This window comes from Xiphias gladius, chromosome 1, assembly GCF_016859285.1.
Source record: "Xiphias gladius isolate SHS-SW01 ecotype Sanya breed wild chromosome 1, ASM1685928v1, whole genome shotgun sequence".
NCBI lineage: Eukaryota > Metazoa > Chordata > Actinopteri > Istiophoriformes > Xiphiidae > Xiphias > Xiphias gladius.
In genome coordinates this window covers 32,908,440-32,933,572 of record NC_053400.1, presented here as the reverse complement: position 1 = coordinate 32,933,572, position 25,133 = coordinate 32,908,440, and the positions used below count along the sequence as shown (strand labels likewise).

Here is a 25,133-nt window from a genome sequence, read left to right as displayed (position 1 = left end):
TGTGGGTGATAATAATGGTAATAAAATTAAAACTATACTGTACCTTTCCCTTTTTTATGTTATCAGACATGCTGTATTTAAATCATTTTAATGTACCTTGTTGAGTTCAGTTATGTCTTTAAGATGTCGCATTGTCACTGATAAAGATGATAAATCGGTGTCTGGGATGTATTTGTGTATGTAGGAGTGAGAGTCTGAGTGCAGAGAGCCGCTCTGTGCAGAGCAGCCCGAGTTACAGACTGATGAAGTCTAGGAGTGAGTCTGATCTCTCTCAGCCCGAATCAGACGAAGAGAGTTACACACTGGTAAAGCAGACATTCTCACACACGCGTACTCACTACATTTATATTTAATATGTTTAGAATGTAAATACCAGCAGTTGACGGTTATGGTTTGAGTGCTACATTGGGTTTTGTCTCTCCTTTTTTTGTTCAGAGTGGAAGGAGAAACGTTGACCTGGACCTAGCATTCTCTCACAAAAAAAGAGGTAAAGGTCATTTGCAATAAATATGTCAATTGTTGCGAGTAAGGATGATTCAGGTTTGTCCTTGTCATCTTTCATATGTTACTCTTGTTTCTCTGTCTTCTGATTCCTGTGTGGATAGTTTATTTGCTTCTTTTGGGGCAGTTGAGCCCCAAGCACAAGAGGAGCTCCAAGCAAGTAAACGATGGCATGTTTCTTCCTCTTGTTAGCTCATCTCTCCATGACTGTGATGCCCCCCATCCATCTCTCATGACGAGGGCCTTGTTTTGAGCTCAGACACTTCATATTCTACTTTTTGTGTAGTGTGCTATTACGTGAACAGCAAAAACAAATAAAAGAACATACAGATGTGCCTGTTGTACAAACAACAGCTCATTCTTCTGCTTGGAATGTTTGTTACGTTGCACAATGATGGCTCATTCCTTGTGAAGAATGTGATTCGTCACGCTGAAGAGATTACATGGAAATTACCAGTTCTGCTTGAAAAGAAATAAACAGTACTGATACTTTGACATCAGTGCTTTCAGTTGTTACATGGAAAGGCTGGCCCTGATTACCATTCCACTTCTCAACTGCAGCATTTTTCCTCAGTAGGTACTGGGAACTCAGTGCTCCCATTATAGATGGATTCATAATGGCTGGTTGAAGGCTTGTGCCCGCATGAAGAATCAGCATTTGGCCATTTGAGGAACTTTTGTAGAGTAATAATGCATTGCACTGCATAGCTCTTAAATGCCTAGAAGCCACATGGTCCATCCATCAAAAGAGTTACTTTGTGCATTTACGCATGTGAAAGGCTCCTCTCCTTCTCCATCTTCAGGCTTACTTCAAAGTTCACCAGATTCCTTGGCTGAGTCCTGGTTCAGGGCAAAACTGAGCCGTCAGCGGAGCTACAGTTCGGCACACTCCTACGAAGAGTCAGACCTGGACCTGAGCCGCTCACTGGGCATCCACGCTCTCATTGACAATATGGTCAGTTTTATCAGCGGCGATGTGGGCCTGGCTCCAGCCTTCAAGGAGCCAGAAGAAAGTATGTCCACCAGCCCACAGGCGACTATCCTGGCCATGGAACAGCAACAGAGCAGAGCAGAGGTGAGGGACCGTCTCGGGGCTTTGCTGGCTTTTTATCTGCCTTGGTACTCTGGACTCTGAAGCATAAGTCCCTTTTATCACTGTGATCCCACATGAAATAACAATGAGTAATCCAATATATTATTTGACAACAGTGTATATAATAATTTACATTACTTTTGTTATGTGATTTTTGTTTGTGTGATTTTCATGGTTTTGCTTAAGTTAATAATATTCTCTGAATTTTCATCCTATGAAATCCTTTCAGAGCAGCATTGCTTAAAAGATAAGGCTGGTGATATTCTATATTTTTCTTATTGTCAACACTTTCCTGCCTTGTCTGTGGCACTGAGCTCCAAACCCACTGATTCCTACTGAAAATGTAAATCTTTAACAAGTGCTCACAAATATATACATGCATTTTTTAAAAAGACTGAATAAGTTACAGACTTAACAGTTGGGTACTGTAGTTTTTAGCAGTCGGTACTCATACAGGAGTAAATAGTGCATTTTTGGAGGACTATTTTCAGCTGTGGATTTGGGGGCCTACTGAATATTTACAGCAGCAGGATGGGTAATGTGGGATTAACTCAAAATAAACTAAAGTCTTCATAATATTAAAGGAATATGTCACCCAGTACGACGGTGTCGCTCATTGATGTATTTTTAAGCTCTTTGGCACAGAGGAATAAGATGTATCAGGTTTTGATTCAAAAATACAGAATATCACCAGACTTATCCTTTAAACCAAACATATGTAGTGGCCACGTTCAAAAAATAAGGCTTGTTTTTTTTGTTTTTTTTACCTTTGTTGATTTTGTGAGATTAGCAACGTGTTGGTAATCTTACAGCCAAAAAAAAAACAAGAAATCCAGAGAAAAAATAATCAAAGAGTTAGATGTGTAGCCCTGTTAGAATATACACACTTGATTGCTGGGGTGTTTTATCTTCAGCTGCGGTTGGAGGCCCTCCACCAGATTGTGGTGTTGATCTCTGGTATGGAAGAGAAGGGCAGCCAGCCAGGGAGTGCAGATCGATCCAGCAGTGCCTTCCAGTCCTCCTCCCTGCTCACCTCCGTCAGGTTGCAGTTCCTGGCTGGATGTTTTGGCCTCGGCACCGTGGGCGCTGGAGGGCTGAAGAGAGAGAGTGTGCAGCTACATCACTACCAGGTACAATATAAGGCTCCTAATGAGTGAGTAATTCCATTTGTGGGTTTTGGTATTTAATACATTTTGAAAAAGTTTGCATGGCTTGAGGAGCCCCAGAGGTTATATTTGATTAGATTAAAAAGGGAGTAATATTTACCTTGTGTTTCTACCAGTGTCTTAACATATTAGTGCATACTGTTGTGTGTTTGCAGGATGGTGTAAAAGCAGCTAAAAGGAGCCTCCAAGTGGAAATCCAGACAGCTGTCCATAAGATCTACCAGCAACTGTCTGTCACACTGGAGAGAGCTCTGCAGGCCAACAAGCACCACATAGGTAATAAAAACTACCACTATATATTCTTAGTCGTTGAGCTTTGATAATGTGTCGGGATAAGATTTTCCAGACTGTCTCCAAATTCATTTGCTCGTTAACTTTTTCAGTTGGAAGCTTTGCCTACAAGTGCATCATGTGTATGAGAAGATGCATTACCCGGGCAACTTTCAAAGTGGCTTAATGGAGCTTGCTTTAGTGTCCTGAAAACACACAAATGAAATCCTAATCTTCTGGAATTTTTTCTGGAGTTTCAGTTTTGACAACAGTCTACCTGAGTCTTTTGTCTCTACCCTGTTTCTTTCTCCATCCTAGAAGCCCAGCAGCGCCTCCTACTGGTGACTGTGTTTGCACTGAGTGTTCGCTACCAGCCAGTGGATGTCTCCCTAGCCATTTCCAGCGGGCTGCTCAACGTGCTGTCTCAGCTCTGCGGCACAGAGACCATGCTGGGGCAGCCCCTCCAGCTACTGCAGAAACCCGGAGTGTCCCAGCTCAGCACTGCCCTGAAGGTGGCCTCCACGCGCCTGCTGCAGATACTGGCTATCAGCACTGGGTAAGAGATTTAGGAGATTTAAAATTAATGCAATGGAGTCGCCATGAAATCAGTACTTTGTAAACCTGGACCGGTACAAAGAAAAGATTAGTCACAGCTGTGTCTTACCCTGGATTTGCAGGACATACGCAGACAAGTTGAGTCCCAAGGTGGTCCAATCGCTGCTGGACCTGCTCTGCAGTCAGCTCAAGAACCTGCTGTCTCAGGCAGGAGTTAGTCTTCTGTCATCTGGAAAAGACCAAGAAGACAGCAAACACGAGGACAGTCCAGACTCTGAAAAGAAAGATTTAAGAGGTGATAAAGGAATTTGCTCTCATTACCGTTTAATTTAAATGATCTACTTGTCAGTCAGTTTTAGTGACTGATGAGGAGGCCATGTTGTCCCTCATGTGTTTGATAATCGATGCAGTTTTCTGCGTGTCATGTTAGCAGTGTTGTTTTTCATCAACAGAAGCTATGATCAGTAATGTTTGTTGACAACAGTTTTTCCATCCTAACAACTAATTGATAAATATAAAGAAACTTTTGTTGGCAAGAACTATAACAAATGTGTTTTTGTGAACAAAAACCTGAACAAATTTGAATGATGAATAGACAGTGAGTTGGAAACGAGCCAGTTTTGTTACATAATCTGGTACAAACACATGACTTTAGTCATAATACACACCAAAGATAGCGATTATCGTAGCTAACTGGATGCTTGATACAGGGGTTGTTGTAGAGATTTTATAGACAATTACAACTAGACAAAAACGGACTAAAATTAAACTGCATCTCAATAAAACATAAATAAATTAATTACATTTCAGTTGAATATATTTGGACTAATTTGCTTATTGTTTTTGTCAAATGAATCATATTCAAATGAAAAAACAATGACTAACGTATGTTTTTATCAAAAAGTTCAAGTTTAAAACTTGGATAAAATCTGTGGCTAAAATCGTCAATGTATATTTGAGTCATGTTTAGATTCTTTAGTATTGGAAGTTAAGTGCAATATTTACTGACAGTATGTAAAACATCTTAGCGAAAAAAAAGTTTGTATTCCCTGAAATGTAAGATGGGGCCTGTAACTGCAGGGTTGTGAATGTTGTATTGTTTTTCAGCTTTGATACGGAAGCAGCACACTGCAGAGCTACACCTGGGAGATTTCCTGGTCTTCCTCAGGAGAGTTGTGTCCTCCAAGGCCATCCAGTCCAAGATGGCCTCCCCCAAATGGACCGAAGTGCTGCTCAACATTGCTGCACAGAAATGCTGCTCAGGTACAACCAGCTTATGTAAAACAACGGAGATAAATGTGTGGTACTGCAAGTAATAAAAACATAGCTGAGACGTTAACTCGCGTTGGCTGTTAATTCTAGGGGTCCCTCTGGTGGGAAACTTGAGAACTCGGCTCCTAGCTCTTCATGTTCTGGAGGCTGTCCTGCCTGCCTGTGAGGCCAATATGGAGGATGACCAAATGACACAAGTAGGCCACTTAATTTGCTCGGTACAAGTCCTTAAAAGATACATCTCTGTAAATGTGTTTTCACTGACAAGTAATCCCATGAAAAGACCAAAAGCAAACAAGTATTTACTGTATTCAGAGCCTGATATGCTGTATCTTATTCCTCTGTGCCGTAGAGCTCCCTTGTTCAAAAACAATTACAGACACATCAGTGAGCCACACTGTTGTACTTGGTGACATGTTCCTTCTTTACGATGAACTTGTGCACTGTGATTTATTTTGTGTTGTTCGTACGTACACCGTCCATACACTGTACACTGACCTGCTGTAGATACGCATTAGATAATATAATATAGATAATATAAGTTTTAGGAACCTTTTTCAAAAATGAAACTAGATATTTGTGAGCTGTTCTTAACGATTTACATCTTCAGTAGGAACCATTGTGCTTGGGGCTGCAGTGTAGTGACAGACAAAATATAGAATATCACTGGCCTAATTCCTTATTATATCAGACTGTCACTCAGCAAGCTGATATAATTTGCTCTCTTCAAGGTCGTGGAGCGCCTCTTCTCCCTGCTGTCTGACTGCATGTGGGAAGCTCCCATTGCTCAAGCAAAGCACTCAATCCAGATTAAAGAAAAAGTCCAAGAACTCAAACTACAGGTGTGCAACCAGCCACTCCCCTTTCCTAACCACTATTGTGTCTAGAATATCATCTTTTGTTTCAATGTCTGACAGTTTTTCAAATCAACAGGGAGAGGCAGAGGAGGAGGATGAGAACCTTCCCATTCAGGAAGTGTCCTTTGACCCAGAGAAGGCTCAGTGCTGTGTGGTGGAAAATGGCCAGGGGCTGACACACGGCAGTGGGGGAAAAGGCTACGGCCTCGCCTCCACTGGTATCTCGTCTGGATGTTACCAGTGGAAGGTACAATATTGTATTGTTATATCTTTATAAGTGGAACAAAATGATAATGTAGTCCTTTTAAAAGCTGTTATCATTTCCGTTGTAGTCCACAGTTTCATGGTACATGCCCGGACAGCATGGTTTGCTAGCATTGTGTTGACAACAGAGCTGAATTAATTATAAATAGTCAGTTATAGCAAGATCACAGTAGAGACAGAGCATTAATTTACAAGAACCTGTCCTACACAAAAATATAAACTCTTTTCTTTAAAGTTGTCTACCTGTTTTTATTAATTTCATGTTTTATTTCCCTTGTAGTTTTACATTGTGAAGGAAAACCGCGGCAATGAAGGTACATGTGTAGGGGTCTCACGGTGGCCCGTGCACGACTTCAACCACCGCACCACGTCAGATATGTGGCTGTACCGGGCATACAGCGGGAACCTCTATCACAATGGAGAACAAACACTGACACTTAGCAGCTTTACTCAGGGAGACTTCATCACCTGTGTCCTGGACATGGAGGCCAGAACCATCTCCTTTGGCAAGAACGGAGAGGTGAGAGACACGGGGGGGAAATTAGCCTAATTAGCTCAATATCAGATAATGTAGCAAACGTAGCTTCAGTACAGTCTTAAGATGACAAGACTGGGGTGATATTCATGTGACATACAGCAGTTTATCACGTGTGCGTGTGTGTATATGTATATGTGTGTGTGTGTATATATATATATATAGATAGATAGATAGATAGATATCCACATACCGACTCATCCCCAGCAAATACCGTCTAAAATCTCACCCACTGATTACAGAGACATAATCCCTCTGGACAAAAATATTACTGCACAGACACATGCTGTATTTATATGTTTACACAAAATAACTGCTGCTAACTTGTGGTTCCACAGGAGCCAAAATTGGCCTTCGAGGACGTGGACGCCACAGAACTCTATCCCTGTGTGATGTTCTATAGCAGTAACCCAGGAGAAAAGGTAAGTGAACATAAATGTCCAGCTGTCTGAGACGCACACTTCCTCCTGCTCTTCAAAACAGAAACAAGAGGTTATTTCACCTCTGTTGGCTTGCTTGCTAGTTTGTCCTTTGTTTAAAGTTCTGTTGATGAGCAGAGAATTATCGAATTATACAGTGGTATATACTAGAGACTCATCAGTTACTTGGGGTTGAGATTTTTTATCTGCAAACTTGTCATCTTCATCAAACTTATGTTTTTTTCCTTATCTTTTGGAACAAACTATTTAGTGTTTTGATTTTAAAAAAAACCAAAAAAAACAAAAAATTAAACCTTCCTATATTGGTATTTGGGACTACAGGAGCAAATTAGCTGTTGAGCTAATCCCAGCACATTGATATTGATGTTTTTTAAAATGTCAATGAACGTGTATTGTTCTCTATTCTCTTAACACAGTAAATAAAAGATACTCACAAACAGAGTCCCTCACTCCCTAGACCCATGTTTTAATTTCTACCTGCTTAGTGAATGAATCTGATGCAACAGTTGGGCAACAAGAATCGCAACAAATTTTATTCGCAAGTCAAAAAACCCCCAGAAGATATGAAAGCAAGATTAAGTGTAATGTGTGTTAAATTCTGTAAGAAACTGTGATGTTTGAAATTATTATTATTTTCCAGACTCACTATGCAAACTGTTATTTTCTGGCCTGTTGTTACTTATGTCCCCTACAAGTTTAATATTTCATTGGGTATAGTGTTGTCTCATTGTTTATTTACTGTGCGCAGGATGCCCATGTAAGTACATTAGATAAATGTATGTGCTGCTTATCTTTGAATGGCCCCAGGTTAAGATCTGTGACATGCAGATGAGGGGAACTCCTCGAGACCTCTTACCTGGTGACCCAGTCTGCAGCCCCATGGCCACTGTTCTGGCCGAGGCCACCACGCAGCTGATCCGCATCTTACATCGCACTGACCACTGGACCCATCGTATCAACAAAACAATGATTGAACGGCTTCACAAGATCAAGCCTTGCTTTAGAGATTCAGCCAGCGCATCTGGTAGCGGTGGGGGCCAAAGACTGAAAAAGAGTCGCTCAGTGCAGAGCCGTGAGGAGCACGATGCCCAGAGAGAAAGTCAAGAAACGCCCACTAGGACGGACGAGGAGAGGGGACGCCACGGACGGCAGCACGGCTTGGGGGAACTATCGGAGCACCACCTGAGAACGCTTTGTACGGAGGTGTGGCCGGTCCTGGCGGTGATTGGGGGTGCAGATGCAGGCCTCCGTGTTGGTGGGCGATGTGTACACAAGCAGACCGGGCGCCATGCTACTCTTCTGGGTGTGGTGAAGGAAGGCAGTACCTCAGCTAAGGTGCAGTGGGACGAAGCTGAGATCACCATCAGGTAATGGGTGAAAACATTTAGCTGTGGCACCTTTTTTGTCACTTTCCTTTGGACATTTTTCTTTGCTATATTTGTTGGTTACTGATCTATTTTGTAGGTATACCAAATTGTCAGCTGCTTTATTTGTATTTCGACAATATCAGCCAAGTAAAGATTTTGGCTGTCACCGCTGTTGAGTAAAACTGTGCTGAGTGACCTGTAGGTTTCTGAAACCTACCTTTACTATTTCTAATTTGTGAAATAACTACTTTAATGGAGGTGGGGGGGTCTCTTAATTCCATTAGCAGAAGATCGCATGGTTGTCGGTCCACCAGCGGTGCTGTGCATGACGTTCTTTTCCAGATACTGAAATGTGCTATGGTCTAGGCATACTGTCATCAGCAGTATGACCACATGGCTGATAAAATGTGTTTAAAAACACAGACGGAGCTGAATGTGATTTCTGAATGTTTCTTTACTGCCTGTATTCATGTTCTTCTGATGCCCTCTACATTAGCCTCTTGCTTTTCAGTCACTTCTCCACACTCCATTTTCCCTCGCTCTGATTTATTGTTTTTACATTTCTGTTACTGACTTGCCCTTTTCCATCATTACTCTTTCGCATGGCCCAATAAATCACTGAGCGGCATGGTTTTGTTCCATACTCTTAACATTCCATCATTTTATTTGTCTTGCATGCTGTGCTCTTTCTCTCCTGCCCTTTCCCTCACTTTGTGTTTCCTTCCCTTGTCTCTTTTCACTCTCCACTCCCTTCTATTAAAGCTTCCCAACTTTCTGGTCGCCTAGTGACACTCCATTATATAACCTGGAACCCTGCGAGCCGCTGCCCTTCGACGTGGCATGTTTCCGTGGCCTCACTGCCTCGCTGCTGTTGGACCTCACCTACCTTACCACCATCCACGAGGAAACTACCGCTAAGCTCAGCGCACGACGCCACGACAAGAGGCATCGCAACGCAGCGTCAACTGGGCACGAGCCGACCCCTAATGAAGACAAAGCAGACACTGAGGGGCACAACCGTAATGAACAAAGAGACGGCGTTGGAGCCTCATCTGGAGCAGCTCCAAATACGACGACCTCTGACCTGCGTGTGTCCCACAGCCTGGATGAGGTGAAAGCACATGTGGCACCCAACTCTAAATCAGAGAGTGAGATCTCCTCTGTGGCCAGTGGTGGGGTAGGTGGAAATGAAACCCTTTTCACAGCAGCTCCTCACACTCCTGCTGAAGGGAACAGGAAGAAAGGCCATGAGCATGGCTCCCGCAGTCATGAGCCTTCTCCTCCCTCTATTGCAACCCAGTCGGAGATCCATGCTGTGCAGCTGTCCTACCTCTACCTGGGAGCTATGAAGACCCTCAGCGCCCTGCTGAGCTGCAGCAAATATGCTGAGCTGCTGCTGATTCCAAAGGTACTGCAGCTTCATAGGTTAACTTGTAAAACAGCAGTTTAGATGTTAGATGATTCTTTAGATGAGAACATTGATACTACTCTCATATTGGTGTGTTAGATATGAAGCTGCTGCAAGCAGCCAGTTAGCTTAGCATAGCATTAAGACTTGAAACATCAGCAAACGGCAAGCGTTGCTCTGTCCAAAGGTAACAGCATCTCTAAAGGTCACTCATTAACATGTTATATCACATTTCTTTAATCTCTACAAAAACTGAAGTATAAAAATGACAGATTGTGGTTTTACACTTATGTTCGGGAGTCAAATGAGTCTCTGCAGAGTTAAAAAAACAAGAATGAGAGTGATAGTTTGTGAGCTTTAGAGGTGCTGGTACCTTTAGACAGAACCACGCTAGCTGTTTCCGGCTGCTGGCTATAGCCTTATGTTTAACGAAAAAGACATGAAAGTGGTTTTGAACTTCTTATCTGACTCTTGACAATAAAGCGAATAAGCGTATTTCCCACAATGCTGAATTATTCCTTTAAGAAAAAGTCATTGGTTTTCACCCTCTGTTTTTATATAAGTGGAATAATTCGACCAATTGAATATAGAGCAAACACAGAGTCTCTGTGGAAAAAAAGTGGCTGATGTGAGTGAAATCTCTTTTCTGAAACAGATCCAGGTCACATGTCGTCAGAATTATTTCTAACCTACTTTTTCTTCTGACATAAAGGTCTTACCGGAAGCAGCACCCAGTGGGCACAACGCTGATCTAAATGCCAGCACCAGCGGAAGCACAGCTGCCACCTCTCCAGTATGCCAGGAGGAGGTGGAGATGCGGGCGGCCCTGCAGTTTCTCATGCGTCACATGGTGAAGCGGGCAGTGATGCGCTCCCCCATCAAGCGGGCCTTGGGCCTGGCAGACCTGGAGAGGGCACAGGCCATGATCTACAAACTAGTCGTGAACGGGCTGTTGGAGGAGCCCAGTGGCGGAAAGGTCAAGCCTGGTGAGAATATGTAGAGAATATGTAGTCCACACTGGATCCGTACTGTATAAATATACTGTAGGTAACAGGCATCTTGTCAGCTTTATCTGTCGTTATGTCCCTTAGGAGTGAGAAGTGAACCAGAAGGTGAGGGGGAAGGTACAGAGGGTGAGCAATTGGCACAAACCCCGGTCACCACCAGCCCCTCTGCCTCCAGCACCACCTCCTTCATGAGCTCCTCGCTGGAGGACACCACCACTGCAACCACACCTGTCACAGACACAGAGACTGTCCCTGCCTCGGAGTCCCCAGGGGTCATGCCTCTCAGCCTCCTCAGGTCAGAACAGATGGCTGCACATATTGTCAGTCAGCTAATGTTAATGATTCACCTTGTTTTCCATGTATGATTAAAGTGAGATAATTATTTTAATGCGTCTCCATGTTATGACAGGCAAATGTTCTCCAGCTACCCAACCACAACCCTGGTTCCAACCCGTCGAGCCCAGACTCCTCCGGTGTCATCTCTGCCAACCTCTCCCTCGGATGAAGTCGGCCGAAGGCAGAGTCTCACCTCCCCTGACTCCCAGCCCACCAGACCACAAAACAGAACAGGTACCTGTAAGTATGCCAGATTGCCTTGCATGTAAACATCACTGTTGTGCTATTTGAAAAAAGCTTCTAAAATGTTCAGAATACCAAGGAAAGCTGTAAAGTTCTGAGCTTGTTAACGTTGTATTTTTTGTGCTGTTTATGCAAAAAAAATTTGAATTCAAAAAACTATTCTTCAGACTTTTTTTTTTTTTTCCTTACGGGACACTTCAGGGCATAGATCTAAGAAACAAATAAGTACAAATGGACAAAAAAAACTCACATTATAACATTATAAAATATTGCAAGGTGTTCCCATAACAACAGCGATACACTCAACACGTTAACCCATATTTTTTAGGCTCTTACGGCCCTATTCAAACGTTCATCCCAGATTTCACAATGATTTAACTAACGGTGGCTGATGTTTGCCGTAGCTCTGTCAGACCCCAGCAGCAGGCTGTCGACATCTCCCCCTCCTCCCGCCATCGCCGTGCCCCTGCTGGAGATGGGCTTCTCCCTGCGCCAGATCACCAAAGCTCTGGAGGCCACTGGTCAGTCTCCCTCAGTGCATTTAAGTTGAATCTCTCTTCAGACCAACACAAGTTAGATAGACAACCCAATACTAGATTAAGAGATGTTTGATGCTTATGAATATTGTGGTATGACTGATGGTGTGGTATATGGAGGAGTCCAATGCGTATTCCTACTATCCCCAGGTGCGCGAGGAGAGGCAGATGCTCAGAACATCACAGTACTGGCCATGTGGATGATAGAACATCCGGGTACAGAGGACGAGCATGACGAGCCTCACACAAGAGGCAGCGGTGTCGGTGGTGACGGGTCTGACTCCTCCTGTCCAGGTGCAACAGCCTCTGCTGGAGGCAAATCTCTGGATAGGAGCCCGTATCTGTGCTCTCCTGGAGACATAGCCAGTGCAGATGCTTCGGAAATGGAAGAGGGCTTCAGTGAGAGGTAGGAAGTCTCACATAGTTTACCCACAATCCTAATTTGAAATAGAATGAATACTATGAAAACTTGAACAGTAATTTTACTGCTATTACACATGGGCATCGCACAGACTAAAATATTCAATTTGTTCTTTTCATAAGTTGGGTAGCGTTGACATTTGTCATCATAGCCATAACTGTCTAATCCAACACCTGGAGAGAGACCTGAGGAAACCAGGAGAGAATCCTAGAGTATATACTGTTACGTTCCATCAGCAGGATGTTGAAGTATTATGAAAACCTTATGTTGTCCTTTGAGTTTATTGGAATCATGACAAACAGAATCGTTGCGTTATTTGGTGCTGTGATGTCCACTAAGAGGAGGATTTTTAAAGGAATCTGGTCTTAGGAGAGATGTGTGTTTCTTTACTTATGTTTGTAAAGTCAGCCAGGGCCAGTGAATTTAACTATAAGTGCAAAATTTATAGGGTGAACAAAGGACACTCGTATGAAAAGGTTTGTCATTTTATTTTTTAAAAGTGTCACAATGACAGTTGCCTAAACTAAATGTTTTTTATTAGTAAAATGTAAAAAGAAACGTATTTGTGGACTTTGTAGTCCTGAGGGTCTGGATCAAGACAGCGCATCAGCCTCCAGCGGTGCTGCTCTTAGAGGACGCTCGGCTGTCGGTAGGAAGCACCGCTTTGACCTGGCTGCACGAACACTGTTAGCTCGCGCTGGTGAGACGTGTTTCGCCTTTCTTCACACTTGGTCTAAACAGCGTGCAGATTTACCTCCCACTTCGTCACCTCACGTTAAACTTTCCTTTCCCTCTAAGCTGGACTCTACCGCTCGGTGCAGGCCCACCACAGTCAGTCACGTCGGGAGGTCTCATCCCTCCAGCAGCAACAAGACCCGTCTGCCCTTTATGACTTCAACCTGGATGAAGAGCTGGAGATGGACCTGGATGAGGAGACCATGGAGGCCATGTTCGGCCAGGACCTCGCCAATGACACCGACATTCTGGGAATGTGGATCCCGGAGGTACTGGACTGGCCAACATGGGTGTGTGTGACTTTATGCTATGATCAGAGGGCTGCTATCACCATTCTACTCTTTATCTGCGCCGCATTACTCCTCCATCACAGCAAACTCATGTGTGTACGCTGAAAAGCCAGCTTTATTAGTCAGGCTTATCAGACACACTCAATTGTTCCGCCACATTTCTCCTGAAAGCCCACTCACTCTAATGATCTAACTGGCATGAAGTGAAAGACTAAACATTTACATTTTGGACAACAAGATGAATGTTGATTACTGGCTTTTGCTTGGAATTCATTAATGCAAAGCTACCATTGATTAATTTTTCTAACGTATTACATCGCACGAACGTTTCACTGCTCTTCTGAAGCCTAACGGCTTTGTTGTGTGTGTGTGTGTGTGTGTGTGTGTGTGTGTGTGTGTGTGTGTGTGTGTGTGTGTGTGTGTGTGTGTGTGTGTGTGTGTGTGTGTGTGTGTGTGTGTGTGTGTGTGTGTGTGTGTGTGTGTGTGTGTGTGTTTCTCTGTAATCCTACCACATGGCGCAGCATGTATGCGAGACAGACGATCGAGATGAAGTGGTGGTGTGCGAGTTGTGCGAGGCCAATGTGGCCAACTTCAATCAACACATGAAGAAGAGCCACCCAGGCTGCGGCCGCAGTGCCAACCGACAAGGCTACCGCAGTAACGGCTCCTACGTAGACGGCTGGTTCGGAGGGGAGTGTGGCAGTGGAAACCCTTACTACCTGCTGTGTGGTGGCTGCAGAGAGAAGTACTTGGCCATCAAAAGCAAGGCCAAAGTCCCCATTGTGGAGAGGTATGTGCACGTGAGAAAGATAGCCTCGACAAAGACGAACGTTTGTTTGCCGAAAGTAGTTTAGTATTATTATTGTTTTTTGTTCTGTTATGACTTGATTCTTACAACCAAGCTGCTTTCAAAAAAAGAGTCAGTGAAAACTGCTAGCTGTGGAGCAGCTTTGGGTTACCACTAGGGCTAGATCTGATAAATTGGGCTGATATATCCACTGATATCAGCTTATTGCAGATATATTGGCATATATGTCAGCCGTCAAGTAATGTGAAATGCCAAAGATATGTTCTGCTCAGTACATAGCGTATCTTGGTCTAATCATGGAAAATTTAAGCTCTTAGTGTGTGTGCCAATTTTAAATTTGATGCCAGCTTTGAAATGTTTAAAGTTTGTTTGCATAGGTAGAACCAGAAAGACTGCAAATTGTTTCAACATTCCTCTATTGTTTTAGTTTTTTATTACATCTTGAGAGAGGGGTAACCCTTTGGACCTTTGTTTCGAGTGAAAATTCCATTAAACAATTACTAGTTTTTGCCACCTACCTCCGCATCATGTTGGTGTTGTTAGGCATTCTTTATTATTTCCTGTGCTAATTTGTATTAGCTTATTATTTAAAGGAAGTAAAATTGACAAATTCTCGTGTTATTTATTCTGTGGTTTGTTTCAGATATAAAGGACAGGCTCCTGACCTCCTGGGAAAGCAGGACAGTGTCTATGAAGGTAACAGTTGATGATGTTTTGAAATTCACTGTGATGCATTTAATGTTTCTGACAGTGACACACCTAACTCCAGTTTCATATTAATGTTTGGGAACCCCTGGGAAATGACATATTTGTTGATTATTTCTTTATATGGAAAGAAGTAAATACAACCTCTGCAGAGAACCAAGTTACTACTGTAAATACTGACTTAGTGGGGTGCCCAAACCTTTGCACATGCCACAATTATTAATTTTATTTCCTGTTTTTGAAGTTCATAAAATAACAATTAACAATGCATTAAGATTTGAAGAAAGGATTGTTTTTAATGCCTGTTGGCTGCAGTGGTTGAATTAACTTCGTTTCATTTCAAAAATCAATCATTTGGCCAGGGGTGCCCAAACATTTGCATAAAAATGTAAAAAAACAAAACGTACGTCCTTAAGTCCCTTCCGAACCACTTTGACTCGACCTCTATGGAAAACATGAGATCAAGGAAAGATGTCCAGGAGAATTTATAACGATTTAGGAGAAGACAACCGCAGTGCTAAGATAATCCGTCTGCACTTACACTAGGCTACGTAATTCTGCGACGCCAGATGTCATTGACATGGGTCGACATGTTGTTGCTGCAAGGAATTGTGGGACGGCATTATCTCCTGTCCTTTCATAGAGGATGGTCTAGTGTACCCTATGGTAAAGGAGATAGGAAAGGAAGCATTGAAGCGCCTTTCCTTAGCATTTAGAGAATCATGGGTATCAGTTCTTCCAGGTAGAACCTTCCTGAGCAAAAAAGACTATTCGATTGCAGTCTATGTGTTTTTGTTTTTTGATTTCAAATTGTGTGTGTTTGTCTGTCCCGCTGCAGAGGACTGGGACATGCTGGATGTTGATGAAGATGAGAAGCTGACAGGGGAGGAAGAATTTGAGCTTTTGGCGGGACCGTTGGGTCTGAGTGAGCGCAGGATCGTCCCTGAGGCCGTCCAGTTCCCTGACAGCGACCCACTCGGAGCCTCCATAGCAATGGTGACGGCCACCAACAGTATGGAGGAGACCCTGCTGCAGATAGGTGAGGAGGAGGTTCATGATCTCATTACTTCTGTTAGACACCAACATTTTAATGCCTCTTTATCATAGAGTTTTTTGTGTTGCGTGCTCCTGACCAGGAGCTATTCAAACTGAAGTAATGACATCGGTTCAGCCCTTGAACCTGTATTCCTTAGCCTATATAACAGCAGTAAACTGACTGTGTGTTTGTGTTTAGGCTGTCAGACCTCAGTGGATAAGAGTTCGTCGGGCAGGGTGACCCTCGGGGAGCAGGCAGCAGCCCTGCAGAACCCACATGACCGAGTGATGGCACTGAGGAGGGTGACAGCTGCAGCCCAGGTGCTGCTGGCCAGGACCATGGTGATGAGAGCCCTGTCCCTGCTGTCTGTCAGGTAGCCTTTTTTACACACTGCCTCTTCCTGTGTGGGGGGTCATAAGACTTGCATTTTGTTCTGTTCTTCGTTGATCGACTGACACAAACAGTAACAACTCTGGAAATCAAATTTTCACGGGTTCAAGCTTTCCACAACCCGACAGACTTCAAGTCTCGTGGGACAAAAGATGACCATTTCTTTTATCTGTAAAAGACTGCATTAGCTATTAAGCTATTCGTAATGTAAAGGCACTGTGTGTAGGATTCCTGACTCTGGCACCCCCTGGTAGTAGTATGAAACAAATTCAAATATTTTATTGCATCTTTTGGAGGATGCCACAGTGTCATAAAAAATATACACACACTGGCTTTAATTCACCAAAATTCGAACAATAATTACGAAACCAGTGAGAATCAATGACAAAATCTCAGACAAAATGAATTTCATAGATATACAGTATATGTGTTGCAGCATATTGTGTGTGCATATTTCTAAATGTTCTCCTACAGGTAAAGAAATTTTTTTTATCAATCACATTGTTCATAATTAATACAGAAAATTTTAATTCAACCTTTGTCCTTATTTGCTAGTCACTATTTTGCATTAAAGGAGCCCTTATAATCCCAACATATTTCACGCATTTCATGCCAATGGATTTATTTCAGTATTTTAAAATGTCCATAAAATTCACTTGACAGTTATATGGAAGCAGAGCCTTCTGTCTGTTAGCAAAACATGATTTCCCCCTGTCCCTTTCTTCCACCCTTCCGTCTTTTCCATACAGCGGCTCGAGCTGCAGCCTTGCAGCAGGTCTGGAGTCTCTCGGCTTGACCGACATCAGGACTCTGGTCAGACTGATGTGCCTGGCGGCAGCGGGCCGAGCCGGTCTTTCCACCAGTCCTACAGCAGGCTCCAGCCATGCTGAAAGGCCCCGAGGGGCCGCCAAGGCGAGCAAACCCATCTCTTGTCTGGCTTACCTCAGCACAGCAGTGGGCTGCCTGGCTTCCAACAGTCCCAACGCCGCCAAGCTGCTGGTTCAGCTCTGCACTCAGGTACACAATATGACTCATCAGCCCAGTACCTACCTTCATCTTATTCCATGCCAGAGCTTTATTGAGCTCAATTCGAAGATCTGACGTTCAGTTTAACTTGTCATTGGAAAGACTTGTTCCTGGTAATGAAGTAATTCTAACTAGTCCTTTTTTTACAGTATGTTTTTTTAATGCAAATACTTCTCCTAAATCTGATCAGTCATACCAGTCCAAGAGAAACAGACTCTTGCTCGTGCGTATCATTAAGGTACCTGTGCTCTACACAGTGTAACCTGTTCACATGCTGGTCGGTAACGTGACAGTTTTAAAATGTCACGGTTTGGAAAAATTATCCAACAGTCAGATATAAAATGAACACAAGAGGAGGGCCACTCACCCATTTCTTTGTTCCTTCTGATTGCTTGACACAGACAAAGGATTTATTGATTTTTTTTTTTAGGCTTGGGTATAATTTATTGACATTTAATCACAGGTAAGCTGTTTTATCTGTCAGCAATGATCAGTCATTGAGCTGAATGTGTTTAGATATTATTATTATTATTATTACATATTGTGTAGATGTTCCTGCTTCTCTTCCACTTTCATGAAAACATTAATGTAAATCACAAAATATAAATTCCCTTCAACACTGGAATACTTTTATATACTGAATGATTGAAAGAGCGACATAAAGTCCAGTAGGATAGTTAAAAGTAAAAATAAATTGTTCAGAATTCAGAAGAACTGTTCAAAATAAACTTAAAAAGGGAAATACGCTTGTTCACTTGCTTCCCAAGAGTGAGATGAGCAATGTTGCACAGGAATCCAGAGGCAATTAGCTTAGCTTAGCATAAAGACCGGAAGCAGGGGGAAACAGTTAGCCTTAATCAGTTTGAAGTTCAAAGATACACCTACCAACATGTGTAAGGCTTACTAATTAACATGCTGTATCTTTTTTGTTTAATGTCCACTCAAACAGAAATGTAAAAATAAAAATCTGTGGTTTTAGGGGGAAGCTATAGTTAATTAGTGGGCAGCCTCACTTTTTTCTGATTGGCTCCCAGTTACCTGTTCATTTACGGTTACAAATTAAACCTGTGATTCATAATGATGCTCTTTTCCTCCTTTTCCAGAACCTGATCTCTGCAGCTACAGGCATGAACTTGACCACAGTGGACGACCCCATCCAGAGGAAGTTCCTGCCCAGCTTTCTGCGCGGCGTGGCTGAGGAGAACAAGCTCATCACCTCTCCCAACTTTGTGGTCACACAGGCTCTGGTAGCTCTGCTGGCAGATAAAGGGGCCAGACTCAGACCTGCTTATGACAAGGCTGATATGGAGAAAAGAGGTTTGTATACATAGAAGTGCAGGAGATACAAAAAAAGCTAGCGTTCCCTGTTATCCAGTCAGTCACTCATTGTTTCTGTGTATTTCTGCATCTGATTGTCTGTCATTATATCTCAGAATCATAATACTTAAGATTGGTAGGTTTTCTGATAAGTAAGTAGATATTGTATACTGCTTGTGTAAGCTGTTTGTTTTCCTTGTATATTTTCCAAAAAATATTTGAAATTTTTCAAATAAGTATAATTGAACATACTGAATTAATTGATTAAAATAACTGATTGGGCATACTTTAATCTTTCCAAAATGTGTCAAAATGATTTATTTTGTGGCCTTTGTGTCTTATATCTGTCATGTGTTTCTCAGTAGGTTAAATGGCAGTGTTTTATAATGTATGTTTTGCTGGCCTAGATGTTAATCATTTCTTAATATGTATTTGTTGATTCATGCAGTAATGGCAAAATTCATCATTAATGTCTGTAAAACTTCCATACACACATGACTCACAGTGTGTTTTTTGTTTTCACGTGGGTCACCTTTTGGTTATTCTGTGCTTTTTGTGTTCTCATGTTTGTCTTTTTCGTTTGTGTTCCTTCTCTCACTCACCGGGCTACCTTGTCACCTTGTGTTCCGTGTCGAGCAGGTCTAATTGCGCATTTGTATGCCCATCCTTCCCATAATCCCTCCGCTGTAGGCCCTCTTGAACTAGCCAACGCTCTCTCGGCCTGCTGCCTGTCGTCAAGGCTTTCCTCACAGCACCGCCAGTGGGCTGCCCAGCAGCTGGTCCGCACACTGGCCGCCCACGACCGCGACAACAACCACAGCCGGCCTCAGACCTTTGCCGACATGGCGGGGGACTTGCGAAAGTGCTCCTTCATCAAGCTAGAGGCTCACCAGAGCAGGGTTAGCAGTTTTCCTTTTCCTGTTTAGAAACCAAAATAGTTTTGAAACCCTAAAAATGTATCCAATAGTGAAAGCTTGTGCTATGCCAGCCTTTTTATTTGGTATCTAATGAAGTCTTTCTCTGTTTGACTCAGGTCATCACCTGTGGTTGGTGCAGTAAGAAAGGCCTGTTGGCCACCAGCGGCACTGATGGGACGGTCAGGATGTGGAATGTAACCAAAAGCCAGTACACCCTCCAGCAGACCTGCATCTTCAATAAAGAGTAAGGCTTTCTGAAACACCATAAACAATTCATGTCCAGTGTTCTACCTTCAGAAACCTCTGAAACTGAGAAACCGTAGTCTTAGATTTTGAAGAGAAAATCCTTTTTACATTGTGCAGTGGAGACATTTGGGCATTATTTAGATTTTTAGCTTTTTTCCATGCAGCTACAGTATATATTTTTTGTTTAGTGCACATGTAGTGAGTCCGATACATGTGTTATGTGTAATGTAATATAAACAGGGTAAAGGTTAGGTGACCCACAGTGAATCATCGCCCAACTCTACAGTTTTCTTTAGTTATTTGGAGCATTGTAGTGTCTTTTGACATATTGTTTAGAACCTTTCCAGCGGCGATTTTGAGCAAACAAGTTCTGATAAACCCACTGTACTGTCCACTACCGGCCAAGCACCAAACAGCAGACAGACACAGGTTATTGACTCACTGGAAAAGAAAGTGGGACATTAGTTGGTTGAGATAAAAACAGCGCAAAAAGGAGAGTGAATATTGGACTCGTATTAATCACGTGGCCAGAAACACGACTCCTAGTGAATGCTAATATTGCTCTGTGTCAACTGGATGTGTAAATTGTACATTACTTGCTAGTACACTCTCCATAACGACTTTATAAGGTGATAACATGTCAGAGTTTGTGTTTACAGCTTTATCCACTGCCCCCAAGTGGTGAAATAAATAAATCAGTGCAGCTTTAATTTTGTCTCATTTGTGTTTATTCTGCTCTTTTTCTCCTCAGTGATGGCTCTTCAGAGGATGGCATGTCAGGCTTGGGATCTCCCACTGACCCTTGCTTGTCTCCGTTGGCCTGGAGTGTCACTGGAAAATATCTGGCCTCTGCCATGGAGAAAATGGTCAACATCTGGCAAGTTAATGGTAATCACTACTTATCAAGCTCCTCTAGAGTTTCCATTCTCTTTTTTTCTAATTTTCCACTATGTTAATGACGGGCTCCAGTTGTTGTTTGTTTCAGTTGTTTTGAAAAACTGTCTGAGTATAAAATGTGTTATGTGCCTCGGCTTGTATTATTGGTGTGTGAGGTCCACAGAATATGAATGAGTGGGTATTAAGATTTTATAGCTCCCATTAAAAATAAATATGCCTGGGGACGGGATGTGGTCCAATCACCATTTCCTGCCTCCCACCACACGCCCTGCAGCATGCACCATCTGTCCTCGGCCACTTTTTAAATGGCCTCAAGGATGAAAGTCCACAGTCACATTCCTATTAGCTTTCATGAGCACATTTTCTCTTGTGCAATTGAAATGGGACTGTGTCTTTATTGCACAAGCAAATGAAACCCACCATATCCATAACCCTTTTCTGTGGGCATTGTTGTGTAATTAGATCAAGCCACAGCTTATAACGGATACATTGTAAACATGCATTTTCAGTGTAATGAAATGAGCAGGGTAACTGTGAGCGCCTTTCCCCTCCTCTAAGGTGGTAAGGGCCTTTTGGACGTGCAGCCACACTGGGTGTCAGCTCTGGCTTGGCCCGAACAGGAGGCAGAGTCCTTATGGTGCGGGGAACCCAAGGACATGCTGTTGGTGGGACGGATGGATGGATCCCTGGGCCTCATTGAGGTGCTGGATACCGCCACTATGCACCGTACCGAGTTGGAGCACTGCTACAGGAAAGATGGTATGAATAAGGCGTTAATTGTTTTTCTTTTGAGTGATTACTTAGTGACCGCTAAACTGAAGTTTTATCCTCTCTCAGTGGCAGTCATGCACATTGCCTGGTACAGTGAAGACAAGCCTTTTGCTGTGGGCTACGCAGATGGCAAGCTGCTGATTGGATCCAAAGAGCCCTTAGAAAAGGGAGCCATCGTGGTGATTGATGCACACAAGGTAAACTAGAACTACAAAAAGAATCACTCGTAATCTGTATCTGGAATAAAACTTTGTGTTTACTGTAGCTGATAAACGAGCTAGACTATATTAAGATTTATGGCCAAAATTCCTTTCATTACCAAATGATGATGTTGTTTTCCCAGGAGTCAATCGCCAGTATGAAGTGGAGTCCTACTGGTCAGATCTTGCTCACCTGTGCCAAAGAGGAGACTGTGAAGCTGTGGGCCAGCCACGACTCTTACTCTGACTCAGGCTCTGGTTGGCACTGCCTGCAGAGTCTTAGACACCCTTCCATAGTTAACGGTGTGGCCTGGTGCAGCCTGTCTGGACGTGGGCCTAGGCCCCTCAGCATGCTAGCCATGTAAGTTGTTCTGTAATACTAGGACAGAATGCGGCTGATCAGGCTTTCTTGTTTTTTTCAACACTGTATGAGGTGCTCTTCTTAGCTTAGTGTTTTCTTATCTTTTCCTCACATTTTAAATGATCTTTATACTTTATCATAGACTGCTGTAAGGTCAGTGACAATATTGCTGTCAACTGCACACCAGTTAAACGATGGAAAGGGAATTGAATTTGAAGATTATAGAGACAAGTCGCTATTGAGTCATGGTGAGGTACCAGTGATAAAAAATGTACAGTCTTGTGTGTGAGAGGGAACGAATTACCCACGCAATATTTCAACAAGCATAGATTTTACGTATGTCAAAGAAATGACACTTACTGCCCGGACTGTACCATACATCAGTATATGTGGTGTCTCACTCGAAAATGTTCCCCTCATCCTATTTACAAAAATAATTTATCAGACAAGGCTCAATATTTACACATTCAGGCATATTTGGAATGTTAAGTCACTGCTGACAGTATTTTCTCAGCTAATCTTCACAACAAAACCCATGTTTCACTCTCAGCACACTTTGTGTTACCCATAAAATTTCACAGGAGGACATCGCCACAGAACAGGATACAAGACCGTGTCTAGCCAACAGACTGAATGACTTTTTATGAGTTGTTCAATCTGCTGCTATCTCAAGGAAACATCCTCTCTTAACCCTGGCACGACGGTACATTTCCAAAAAGAGGATTCTTTCCTCTGGTTTGGTAGGTTTTCATGTGTCACTGTGTTTTTCAGATGCTGCCAGAACGGACTGGTCTCAGTCTGGACTCTTCCTCAGGACATCTCCAACTTCCCTGAATCCTGTTTCTCGGAATCAGAGGGATGGTGGGAGAACGAAGCAAAACATAAATTCATGGTACTTTCAGTCATTTCATAAGTAATTAATCTCAATTTGAATGGAAGTGTGCACTCATGAAATGAGATGTCCTTTAGCTTTTTTCTTTTGAGATATTATGTAAATGGGGTAAAATGCAATAAAGATAAGGGAATTGTTGCCTTTTTACATTTCAATACCTGGACATTTGATGAATGTAAAATGGACTTTTTTTTTCTCCCCTTCTAAAAATTTCTGACCATACATGTAGATTTATAACAATTTATCATTCTGCTTATTCTTTCTACGCACGAGTTATAGGAAGCATGCTAGAAGCTCAATTTTTGACCAAATCGCAAAATGTATTTTGGCAAAGGTGGAGCTTTTTTCCACTGACAAGCTGTCGCTGTGACTGTTTTGCAGTCTTCCCAGTGGTCAGAAGATGGAGCGATGTGTGTTTTCCAGCTGAAGGGCCACATCACCCCAGTCAGAACGCTGGCCTTCAGCCCTGATGGTCTGGCTCTGGCATCTGGAGGAGTGGGAGGCCTCATGAACATCTGGTCCCTGCGGGTAAGAAATACACACACACACACACACACACACACACACACACACACACAGATGGAGATGAAAACGCCTGCACAGGATATGTGTAAATACTGCGGGTACAAGTCGCATAGATACTCAGATGTACGTGTGAAACACATGATATGAAACACATAGAGGCGAAAAGAACAAACAATGTATCGTACACTCATCTTACCAGCAGCATAGATCACGCTGCTGTTTACAATGACACTGAATACCTTTCCACTGGAGTCATTATGCTTCTGTGTTTCCATATTCAACAGGACGGGTCAGTGCTCCAGACAGTCGTAGCCGGTTCAGGTGCGATCCAAAGTATTGTGTGGATCCCAGATGTGGGTGTCGCCGTCTGCTCCAACAGGTCAAAGGTAAGACTTCTCACCTGATTCATAATTTTGCATGACTCAGTAAATTACTTATTTATTCTCTGGTCTGTGTCATTTGTGTGTGTATTCGTATGGCTTCATTTCCAGGATGTGCTGGTTGTGAACTGCTCCAAAGAGTTCATGGCATCCAACCATGTGCTGGCCACTTGTCGCACGGCTCTGAAGAAGCAGGGCGTAGTCGGCCTCAACATGGCGCCCTGCATGAGGGCCTTCCTGGAGAGATTGCCTGTCATGTTGCAGGAGCAGTACGCCTACGAGAAGGTACCAGAACATTTAATATGCTCTCCAAATGAATGTATTTATTACCACCATTTAAATCTCCCCTTTCTTTAATAGTCTTAATATTCTTTATTATCAATATGCTGGAACAGTAGTGTTTCATTACTTACATTCCATTACTTTATTACTTGTCAATTTTTAAAACTTGGTTTTTAAAGGAATAATTCACCCAAAAACGTTTTATTTGAGACCATTTCACTCATCATTTTGCAGACAACTTGCAAGCTGTTGGAAGGGAAGATATTTTCAGCATAGATTGTGTAGTTTCAACAATTCAGGTCCTACAAATTTCTTCATGATGAACACGCCATTCTTCCGTGAAGACAGAAAAATGACACAAATCTACTTTTTTAAAACACATAAATTCTATAAATGAATCTCTGTTCTGTTTAGTCTATGGTTCCCTCCAGTCTAGGGTAGGTTTTTCACAATTGAATCTGTCCTGTGAAGATCTTTAGATGTGAAATCCTCAACATCAAAGAAAGCAGGGCTCTATTTTTAGAGGTGCATCAGTGCATCAGTGTACTAATCCATCATAGATGAAGCACAGGGACCATTTTAAACCGCCACAGTCACAGAAAATACACCAAAAAGCAGTGCAGCTACAGCACATATTGGTGCTATGATGAAAAGTGTCAGGGGTGGCCTCTGTCGACTTTCAAACCAGCAAACATGCTGTAGTTTACTCTTTTTGTAAAAGATTGTAAATAATATAATCCAGTTACATAGCAGCCCTGGGATCTGTAGGACTGGGTAGAATTTCTGTTTCATATCTCTTTTCTCCTGTTAGATGTTAAAAGTGTGATTATTTCCATTTTGTTTTTGTTTTTTTGTTTGTTTGTTTTTTTCATTTCTGTAGCCCCACACAAAGCCAAAATGGTTCATAATTGGAGTAATAAATACTCTACTTTAAATACTTTAAATCTCCTGTTGCTGGCGTTTTTTGATAGTTGGGGACGATGAGTCTAATTTTCATGCTACATCAGGGTCTCCCTGAGGCTGGAGTGTCACACTCACATTTTTTAACCAGAAATGGTCTGGATTTCATACTTCTGTCCCTTTT

At 42.7% G+C, this 25,133-nt stretch overlaps 1 protein-coding gene across 12 annotated transcripts in view; it reads left to right on the top strand.

The window, feature by feature from the left end:
• Positions 1-25,133, top strand: part of herc1 (HECT and RLD domain containing E3 ubiquitin protein ligase family member 1) — a 71,783-nt gene that overhangs the window by 28,609 nt on the left and 18,041 nt on the right. For 6 of the 12 annotated variants that reach the window (XM_040127657.1, XM_040127669.1, XM_040127705.1 and 3 more), the window contains 38 exons: positions 185-305; positions 436-487; positions 1,305-1,576; positions 2,509-2,724; positions 2,916-3,036; positions 3,349-3,586; positions 3,708-3,880; positions 4,693-4,848; positions 4,948-5,054; positions 5,589-5,699; positions 5,791-5,961; positions 6,259-6,498; positions 6,852-6,935; positions 7,761-8,320; positions 9,083-9,728; positions 10,441-10,714; positions 10,820-11,030; positions 11,145-11,311; positions 11,719-11,835; positions 12,001-12,256; positions 12,850-12,971; positions 13,070-13,296; positions 13,818-14,086; positions 14,748-14,800; positions 15,648-15,848; positions 16,044-16,218; positions 16,985-17,252; positions 18,365-18,578; positions 19,218-19,477; positions 19,612-19,739; positions 20,493-20,629; positions 21,197-21,397; positions 21,476-21,606; positions 21,753-21,970; positions 22,742-22,862; positions 23,244-23,390; positions 23,672-23,773; positions 23,879-24,052. In XM_040127657.1, coding sequence (XP_039983591.1) covers positions 185-305; positions 436-487; positions 1,305-1,576; positions 2,509-2,724; positions 2,916-3,036; positions 3,349-3,586; positions 3,708-3,880; positions 4,693-4,848; positions 4,948-5,054; positions 5,589-5,699; positions 5,791-5,961; positions 6,259-6,498; positions 6,852-6,935; positions 7,761-8,320; positions 9,083-9,728; positions 10,441-10,714; positions 10,820-11,030; positions 11,145-11,311; positions 11,719-11,835; positions 12,001-12,256; positions 12,850-12,971; positions 13,070-13,296; positions 13,818-14,086; positions 14,748-14,800; positions 15,648-15,848; positions 16,044-16,218; positions 16,985-17,252; positions 18,365-18,578; positions 19,218-19,477; positions 19,612-19,739; positions 20,493-20,629; positions 21,197-21,397; positions 21,476-21,606; positions 21,753-21,970; positions 22,742-22,862; positions 23,244-23,390; positions 23,672-23,773; positions 23,879-24,052 — 7,441 coding nt within the window. The remainder of the gene's footprint in view (positions 1-184; positions 306-435; positions 488-1,304; positions 1,577-2,508; positions 2,725-2,915; positions 3,037-3,348; positions 3,587-3,707; positions 3,881-4,692; positions 4,849-4,947; positions 5,055-5,588; positions 5,700-5,790; positions 5,962-6,258; positions 6,499-6,851; positions 6,936-7,760; positions 8,321-9,082; positions 9,729-10,440; positions 10,715-10,819; positions 11,031-11,144; positions 11,312-11,718; positions 11,836-12,000; positions 12,257-12,849; positions 12,972-13,069; positions 13,297-13,817; positions 14,087-14,747; positions 14,801-15,647; positions 15,849-16,043; positions 16,219-16,984; positions 17,253-18,364; positions 18,579-19,217; positions 19,478-19,611; positions 19,740-20,492; positions 20,630-21,196; positions 21,398-21,475; positions 21,607-21,752; positions 21,971-22,741; positions 22,863-23,243; positions 23,391-23,671; positions 23,774-23,878; positions 24,053-25,133) is intronic. The other 6 variants (XM_040127729.1, XM_040127696.1, XM_040127721.1 and 3 more) reach the window with 6 other exon arrangements.